The sequence below is a fragment of the Anser cygnoides genome, chromosome 19, assembly GCF_040182565.1.
Source record: "Anser cygnoides isolate HZ-2024a breed goose chromosome 19, Taihu_goose_T2T_genome, whole genome shotgun sequence".
NCBI lineage: Eukaryota > Metazoa > Chordata > Aves > Anseriformes > Anatidae > Anser > Anser cygnoides.
Genome location: NC_089891.1, coordinates 9,520,729 through 9,530,294, shown reverse-complemented (window position 1 = coordinate 9,530,294; position 9,566 = coordinate 9,520,729). Strand labels below are relative to the sequence as shown.

Sequence of the window (9,566 nt, the reverse complement as noted above, 5' to 3'; positions counted from 1 at the left end):
GGGACTCGTCCATTAAATTGGTCATTGGTATTCACAGCAGGGAAGGCACTGCTCTTACAGCAGGTTTGTTCTGCCATATCCAAATCTCTCTGCCACGGAACTGATAATGTGTTTCAAGAGAGTTAATAAAAGTAATTGGCCTTCATACAGAGAAAAAGAATAAAAAATTTGGGTGGAGGAGGAGCTGTAACAAGTCTGCATTTTCAAATAGCAGGGAACGGCCAACAGAGCTTCGCGAATGTAGCAGGAAACCACAAAAGAAACATCCTTGCTGCAGGGAGTTATCCCAGTGGAAAGGGGATGGGAATCTAGCTGCACTTGGCAAGGGACCTGTGATGGCACTCCACGGCCAAGGGTGGCAGCAGCCAGCACGCCAGAGAGAGAAAAACACCTCACAAACCCAGTGACTAGCACCAGCCACCACCAAAGCCTGCGCAGTGGCCCTGCCATGGTCATGGGTCACTTGGGAACCGGCCATTTGCCACTCATAAAACCAATATCACTGACTGCCCCCTGCTCCTCACGTGACACAGCAGAGATTTTGGCTTCTCAGATCTGCCCATCACAGAGCCCAAATGCTAAACAACAGAGCGCGATGGAAGTCAGGAAGATTTTTGTTTGTGTAAGGGCAACGTTTGCTTTAGGCGCAAGGCTCAGAATCTGCTTCTTTTAAGCACTGTGTTGCGTGAATAACATGCAGAAAAGGTGCCAGACTAACACCCCTGACGAAGGAAAGCGCCTGTTTAGCAAGCAGCCAGCTGCGCTCTCAGAACAGCGCGGATCAGGCGAGCGGCCTAGCGCAGGCCGGCGGAGCCTTCCCCAGGCTCCCGGCCCACAGGGCAAGGGACAGACGGAGGCCTTGGTGCAAAACCCTTCTGCAGTCCGTGCCTGAAAAGCACCAGCGTATACAGTGTTTGCAGCTTCCCTGGGGTCATCGCTTCTTTTCTCTCCTTACTCTCACAACAGTTGTGGAAATTATTTCCAGAAGGTCCCCAAGATCTGCCCCCAGCCCTGCAATGAGCTCTGCAGCCTCGGCCCTGCTGCAGAAGGGCACCTTCTCCTGGGCTTGATAGCTCTTGAGGAACATACCCGACACAAGAAGTCATCGCCATAAGCAGGGGCCTGCTCGCAGTGCTGCACCCTGCCAGATCCAGGGAAGGACCTGGAGATTAGCACCAAGCCCTTGGGCTCAATCCAGTATGCAGTCAGACGTATGCATGCCACAATCCTAACCAACGTGCAGAAACTGTTTATAGACTAAACCCAAACCTCATTTCAAACTTCATCTAAAAGAGATGTTAGTTTCCCATGGTGAATGTTGCATTGCTTTTATAACAAATGTTGGAATATTGAGCTGCTCTGTCCCCTGAACTACACACACAGCAACAGGATCTGCTTTCAATGCATCTGTTCTAATTATTTCTCATTTCCATTATCACCAAGGGGCAAGAAAAGAGCATCACAGCTTGGTTTTGACCAACACATAGGACAATATTCTTCTCAGTTTTTTACATTTGATATATGTTCTGGCTCCAAAGAAACCCATCAGGAGACAGCAAGTCTTATGGGAAATGGACTAACAACATCTTTTGCCTAGTTCTGGCTAATTCAGATTATAGATTTTTTCTTTTTTCTTTTTTTTTTTTTTAAATTTACCAGAAGCATACATTGACCTCTATCGAAGTAAAAACTTTTCCACATATATCAACTACAGTTGCCACAAACCCTGCACCCAGCTGACATTCCTACCACAATTGCTGTGAATCCTTTTACTTTTCCTGAATGACGGAAAAGAACTGAGTGACTCAGTCCTTGGTTCCTGACACAACCAAATAAAAAGATGCTTGAGCAAATATTGCTATCCCAGCAGAAATGGCCCATATTTCATGTTAAGGAATATGATGTACAATTTTTTTTTTATAGGCACCATAGATCATCACCAGCCAACTTGACAAGTTAATTGTCCACAGTTTTTCTAGGAAAACTAGAAACTTAAACAAAACAAATGAAGTGAGTTGAATGATGATACGGGTAGAGCAGAAAGCATTATGAGCTTATTGCTTTGGAAATGTGCAGATTCTGATATGCTTCACTCTAAAAAAAATTCTGTCTGGTCAAACACTGCTCTCAGTGCTACTTACAGTAGAGGTATTATTCACACAGCAAAAGAACTGCTTATAGTGCATATTCTCTGCAGAAAAACAGCTGAACTTGACAAATCTGGGAACAAAATATTAATTAATCAAAGTAGGGAATATTACTCAAGGGAGTTGTAAGGTCAGTGGAAATAGTCACATACTGTTATGGGTCAGTAGTGCCATAGTCCATACAATTAAATATAATGGTACAAAATATACTAGACGTCAACTTCAAGGAGAAAATATGGATGAAAGGGCTTTGGTTCTAACTAGCCAGCTTTTATGCATAAGAGATATTTATTAGTTGTATTGTGGAAACACTTAAGGATGGTGAGTAGCTGCTAAACACTGCAAAGATTTATGCTAGATAGAATGGAGAGGGGACGTGTCCCTGTGACATACTTTGGCTATGAGGAGCTTGATACTGTGGATATGCCTGAGAACACATCTCCGGGTAGATTGACGGCACCTGAGCGTCCCGCAGAGCAGCGGGACTGGCACACAACAGAAGAACATATGGGAGCCAGCGAACTAATGAAGGGAGACAGGAACATACCAAGAAAGCTCTATCTGAGACTTCAGCAGCAGCAAAGCTCTTTTCAGAAACATGGTGACAACTGCAGGCAAGAAAAAAGACAAGCCGTGGACTAGCACATCCATATCTGATGCCATAATGAAATTTACCCAAGACACCAAACAGAAGTCCTATACCTTCAAGAAGTATAAACATTGCTTCAGAATCCAGCTCCAAGTGACCTCTGCCCTGATGGAAGTGAGCAGGATCTCTTCCAGTTCCTTTTTCTGACTTAGCAAGACCAAGTTGAAAGTTATTTTATAATATCAGTCTTCAAATGCACATGGGGAAAATCTACCAATTCCATTCATTAAGTAGCTTTTTAAATGGCAGAAACTGTATTTAAAATTAAAAAAAAAGTTCAACTTTTTAAAAAAACAGAATTTTTTATTAGTTCCTAGAATCACACTGACAACCTCCCATGAGGCATTCAGATTTTCCTCATGAAGAAATGAAATTAAACTGAATAAAACCAGAGCCTTTTGCTAGTAAATACAAGCTTTCTAAATTTAGGTCTGGACAAAGTCATTTACATTTTCCACAGAAAACAGTGGATGTTTATTCCTGGACAAGGAGCATGAGATTTGGCATGCATTGTACTTTTAAGTATGACATTTCAGTTATAAAAAAAAGTCAAGAAGCCAAGTACTCAGTGTAAATGTCCAAGCCTCATTTCCTTTAAGTTGAGATATTGTACACGAACCGAGAAACTACACTCATATTTTTAAATTTTTACTGTAATTGCAACAGCTCCATATTTAAAGTGCAGCCTGAGTCCATGCCCACTGGAGCCACCTTAATGGGCTTAATTTGATTTTTCATAAGTTTGATTAAACCCTAAAACAGTTTACAATATACAGTGGGTTTTTTGTTTTTGTAAGTAACTATGACTCCAATAAAAACCGAGCAATTTACTTTAAAAACGAAAGGGTTATATACATGACATAAGGGCTAGACAAAACATTTCAAAAAACGTGCATTTTTTTTTCTCCAGAAGAATATTAACTTCAAGAAATACTATGGATTCATTCTATATATATCCAAAGCTGATCGTTAGAAGATCTCCACCATACCCTCCCCAAACTCCTGGGTGAGAGCACTTAGGAAAATCCATAACCAAAACCTGGGGTGACTTTCATGAGGTTATAGAATTGAAAGTGTAAGAGAAAGTGTCTTTACAGTATTTTTAGTATAGATAAAATGCCAGTGTGAAACAGAATAGAATGTGGTGAGATGCAGCCATCTCCCCCTTAACTAATTCACAGATAGCAGTAAATTAACAAGTGATGTTTATTAGTTTAATATTCAAATATGGTGAACAGAATCAAAAGACTGCTCCATATAAATGAGTGATTTTGAAACCCCTGAAATTACAATGCCAACTCGGCGAAGTGAAGTGCATTTGAACCCTACCTAGTCTTTTGTCATAGTCTTGCACATCTTACCAAGAGCTCCTCACAGACTATAACATTCAGGCACACAGATTTTTCTTCTCTCAGAGCAGTGCCAGGTGCTCAGTGGAGAACCAGCAAAGCTCCACGAAATAAAAACGTCTGAGGCTAACGTATACAGAGCACATGCCCGGCCCTCACAAGGGAATTTCCCATGGACCTATTCCTGAAGTCTTCAGCTCGGCAAAAACCCCAAGGCTGTAGAATTTGGCCTCTACTCATTTTGGGTCTTCTTTATTTGATGCCACGTGCTGAAGTGCTAACCATAACTTGGCAGGGGCTTTCCCCTCCCCCAGCATCTTCTGTTTGGTATAGACATTAGGAAATAAATTAACAAATTATGCGTACTTTTCCTTTACAGAAAAAAAAAAAATCAGATACATTTCTGAATCATGAACCAAAGGTTTATAATAAAAAATATATATATATGCAAACCTCTGCAGTGTACTGAGTTTAAATCAGCCCCATTATGTAAAGACCCTTGACTTAGAACACGAAGTCAAATGCAAAAAAAAAAAATAATGATTGTAACCAGAGCAAAAATCTGATTGAGTACAGCAGAAGACACTGCTAATTTGCAAGGTGTCCCACGGACAGCTGTAAAATCTGAAATCACCCCCCACAGCCTATAAATTTTTATTTTTGTATGTAATAAGTGGAGGAATACTGCAAATAAACCCAGCTCAGTCCTTGTAAAAATTAAGTATTACCCAGATTTAAAGTTATCTATTCAAGTGTAAAAGGAGGACTACTTATCTGGAGAAACTATGCAAACACGCCTTTATCTCCCCAGCTGCAAAAGTATGAACAGTGTGCAAGACCAGAAATCTTTACGAACAAAGATCATCTTCTGCGCTTTCATTCACACTTGTTTCTTTAAATTTTAAATATCCCATAATTTGGTTGGTTTTTGTTGTTGCTGTTGTTGCTTAAATTTGTACTCCTAAGGGGCCAGGTTTGTGGAGAACTTAGCAGAACTCATAGATAAACAACCTGGATACCGTTCTCATCCCCAAAAGATTTAGATTAATTTGGATACAGCTTTGACAAACATTAAATCTCTTCTTTAATGATGTTCCTCAAACAAAACAGTTAGCAAAATATCTGAATTTCCTTGTATAATGTCACATTTTAATGTAAACATCAAATAATGTACCAAAAGTTTTACCGGAAAAAAAAATTAAAGCGGCACAATTCTTTATACCACTGGAGAAGGGGGGGGAAGAAAAAGCCAGATTACAAACATTTACACATGCATAGTGGAAAAAAAAATTAAACAAACAAAAAAGTATTTTACTAAATTCACGCAATTTTTTTTTTAAAATAGTTATTAAATCTACTAAGCACCAACATACCTAAAAATTTATCTTCAGCTTCATGATTCATTTAAAAAACCTATCAAATTAACTTTTCAAACAAGCTTATATTACTAGCTTGTCCAAAAATAAAATGTAGAGTTTTTTTTGGGTTTTTTGTTTTTGTTTTTTTTTTTGATGTCATTTCTTTTTTTGTGTTTTGTTTTTTTCTTCTGTTTTTTGTTTGTTTTTGTTTTTGTTGTTTTTTTTTTCTTTTTAAGTATACCAATACTTTTTATCTGAATGCTTCCAAACAATGGCATAGGTGTCTGCAAAGAATGCCTTTACTTTACCCTACAGTGAATGGAAAATACAATACCACATCATACAGAATCTAAAACTAGAAAAGTCTGAGAATGCAGCATCCCTTCACAAAAAAGCTGATAAAACTGAAAGTATTTAGAAGATGCTGCATCTTTATTAAAAAAAAAAATTAAATGAATTTAAGCAGAAATAACATACATTTTTACATTAACTGGCCATTTCTGGTACAGAAACCCAGCATAGTATGCTAATGTTATTGAATAAATGTAAATGCTACTTACAATCTTTTTAAATACAATTTAGACAAACTTTTTTCTTTTTTTTTTTTCTTTTTCTTTTTTTCCCTCTTTTTTTATTTTTTTTTGAAGTTGTACAGGTAACCTCTCAGCTGCTAGTTTAATGCAACACATCATTAACATTACACAAATTAAAAAATAATGTGTGTTTTCCTACAGAAAGCTTCCAAAAAAACGACCCACATCAAAAAATGCAAAATAATGGAATATAATTAAAAAAATTAGTTGCAAGTCTAGCAGCAAAGCAATTAGGTGAGGATATATTTACTAATATAAACAAAGGGAATATTTGCAGCTACAGGTGAAGCCCCAACTATCTTAGATCTACTGACACAAATAAAAATTAAATTCTCTCTAAAAAAAATAATCTGATTATTTAAAATAGGAGTAAAAGCCATTGCTACCTGATGAACTACCTAGGCTAAGTTCCTGAAACAAAGACAAAGGGTCGCTATTCTTTTTTGTCTGCTCAGGAGGAGGTTTGGGCTTTGGCGGAGCCCGCAGAGCACTTGCGTAGGACATGACAGGCTTGCTCCCACCAGCGTTCTGCTGGCTGTTACTGTTGGATTCGACGATCTGCTTGTTGGGCATGAGAGGTGGGAACTGGCCAAGATGTTGCAGCACGTTGTAGTTGAAGGAATTTGAGAGCTGTATGTTTTCAGCCTTCAGATGTTCCTCTGGGGGCTTGACCGTCTTCGGTGGAGCTGCAAAAGGAGAAAGCAGATTTTGTCTAAGTGAACAACTCTGAGTTAGGAAACCCATGTACAGGAACCTCAGAGGAAGCACTGAGCAATACTGAAACCATCTCTGCTGGTAACAGCCCCCTCTGCACCCCCAGCTTTCTGTGTTTAGTCACTCTTTGTCCAGAGAAATTTCTTCTAAGTTATCTGGCTTCATTTCCAGCTACTGGGTCTTGTATTACCCTCGTCAGCAATGCCGAGAAGACTGACATTATTAAACATATTCTCCATGTGCGTATACCTACAGAGGTAGTAACACTGAACCTGCAATTCTGCACAGGCAGACTCTGCAGATACACTGAAGGTAAGCTGCTTCAGAATGGGATATACCCTAATTTAAACACTACCCACTGAGACAGTACAAAGAGTATTTCATTCTTCTTGCCTTAGAGCATAACAGGTGAAAATTAAAATTTACAGCACCATATATAATTCATTCTCAAGCAGCAACACAGATTTCTGAATGCTACCCAACTAATTATTGATATTTTTGTCTGAATGCGGTTCTAATTGATATGTTCTTGCTCTACATTTAACAACTTCTGTAACTATCAGGGAAAAAATATTTACTTAAAACCATAGGTATAAAACTGCTTTCGAGTGAATTTCCTGAATCCTAATGAAGTATCTTAATTTTGTCTGGGGAATTCTGCTGTCTTACATAGCTACAGAAACTACACTGAAACGCAGGTATACATTATAGCTAAAATAGCCCGGGAGTTGAACAACAGATATATTCCGTAATTATTTCCATCTTCAAATCCATAATGTTATTTTTGAAGTGCACATACAGGAATGTATGATCAAATGATTACATAAGTAGAAAAACATGATTATACAGTTCAGTTTCTCACTGGAAGGGTTGCACACACACTTGTTTCTGGTAAAGTACACAAAAATACCTTGGAAAAATGATGTGGAAAGAACATTAGCAAAACATTTTTACTAAGGATGCTATGATTCAAAAAAAAAAAAAAAAGAACAAGCAAAATAACTTCCCCAAAATAACTATAGCACTCGAGAGAAGACAACTAATGACAAGCATGGCTAGAGGCGAAAACTAAGTGTGGTAGAAGTGTCTAGCACAAGAAAAAAATATGAAGATAAACATATTGAATAAGAACTTAAATCACTTTCTTCCTATCAAGAGAAAGAACACTGCAAATCAAGCTCTCAAATTGCAATTTTGAAAAGTGCCTGCTTATAACAACACAGAGCAATTCACAGCAGCTCTCCTTGCACTCTCCATAAATCCAACATGATGTAACTGAACACTTGTGCCACAGCCATTTCTGATGTACAGGGAATAAAAGCCCTTGAACTGTCTGGTGTCATGATTGCTCACTCCCAGGCAATGAATACCAGCACAGGACCAGTTCACAGCTTCTCATTCTTGTGGATTTTTATTTCATGGATTAAAAAACAGTAACCAGAAACACTGAAGTTACTTGTCATTAACCTTTAACACTATAAAACACATGTGAACTTCAAATAACATCATCATAGCCAGTAAGCCGTGTCTCTAATTGCAAAGCCTTTTTTATCACTGAGAAGTTTATTTTATTTCTCTCCACTAAGTCGATCTGCACTGCAACTACCAACAGGGAAGCCATGCCTTCCATGGTAAAAGTTTAGACTTCATCACGGTAATAATGAAGTACTAAAATTTGCCACGAAGTACGGAGCTCACTAATACAGTTTCTATTGTTTCCCACCAGACTGTAACATCAACAAAAAATGTTATTGATTCTGGAGACAAATAACGTGCAAATACATCTCACCAGTTACCTCAGATCCTTTTAGCAAAATCTTAGTTGCACTTGAAACCACTGTAAGAGAATATGTGGGTTAACTAGAACTTTTGTAGCAAGACTAAGAAACAGTACTGCATTTAGTGGATGAAATACTCAACCGTATTCTTTTTCAGACATCAGCAATGTACCAGAATATGAACAAGACAGAAAATGAAAATAGGATTACTCTTAGCAAGCCTTTAACTACTAAAAGAATAAATACTTCAAAAATCTTTGTCAAATTAGTTTCAAGACTTGAAGAGATGTCAGAAAACATTCTGTGAAAACAAAGAGAAAAAAAAATATATATCCTTTCATTTAGACTTGCTCATTCCAGCCTAAATAGTCTATTTACGGGAGCAGAGAGAGAAGCAAAGATCAAGTCTGCACCTACCTAACAACTCCCGGGGTGGAACTGCTCTGTTGGCTCCATTGCATGGAATGTTTGGGTACGGGGCAGATGAGGAAGAGTTTACCCACAACTCAGGTGATGAGTAGTTGAAAGATGACTGGTTACTGTGGTCCTGAAGCTCTTTACACTGACCAAGACTCTCTTGAGGAGTGCTTAATTCTTCAGAACAAGCCTGGACTGAACTAGAGGAAATTCTTCTTTGGTACAACGGCCTGCCTGGTCCTCTTGGTTCATACTGCAAACACACAAAAAACAAAAAACAAAACAAAAAAAAGACCTTTTGCTCCTTTTATTCAACTGCATGTAGCAAATGCTATTTCTCCATCCATTTTTTTCCATGCCACGTCTTACAAAAAAAAGTATCCTTTGCATTTAGAAAAAAACACTAATACATTTCAAATTATACGTTGTATACTGCAGTCACTGATAACGTATTTTAACCATACGAAACAGACACGGGATTATAAAGGATGCATAAAGAGCTTCAACTAAGATTCCTTAATTTTTAATCAACCTTTATATCTTACACTCCTACATGGGAAA

At 38.2% G+C, this 9,566-nt stretch overlaps 1 protein-coding gene across 4 annotated transcripts in view; it reads right to left on the bottom strand.

The window, feature by feature from the left end:
- Positions 1–5,205: 5,205 nt before the first annotated feature.
- The window catches only part of HELZ (helicase with zinc finger), an 83,664-nt gene continuing 79,303 nt past the window's right edge, over positions 5,206–9,566 (bottom strand). For all 4 annotated transcript variants that reach the window (XM_048064579.2, XM_048064582.2, XM_048064581.2 and 1 more), the window contains exons 30-31: positions 9,006–9,258; positions 5,206–6,782 (exon numbers count right to left, since the gene is read on the bottom strand). In XM_048064579.2, coding sequence (XP_047920536.2) covers positions 6,451–6,782; positions 9,006–9,258 — 585 coding nt within the window. In that variant the 3' untranslated portion in view covers positions 5,206–6,450. The remainder of the gene's footprint in view (positions 6,783–9,005; positions 9,259–9,566) is intronic.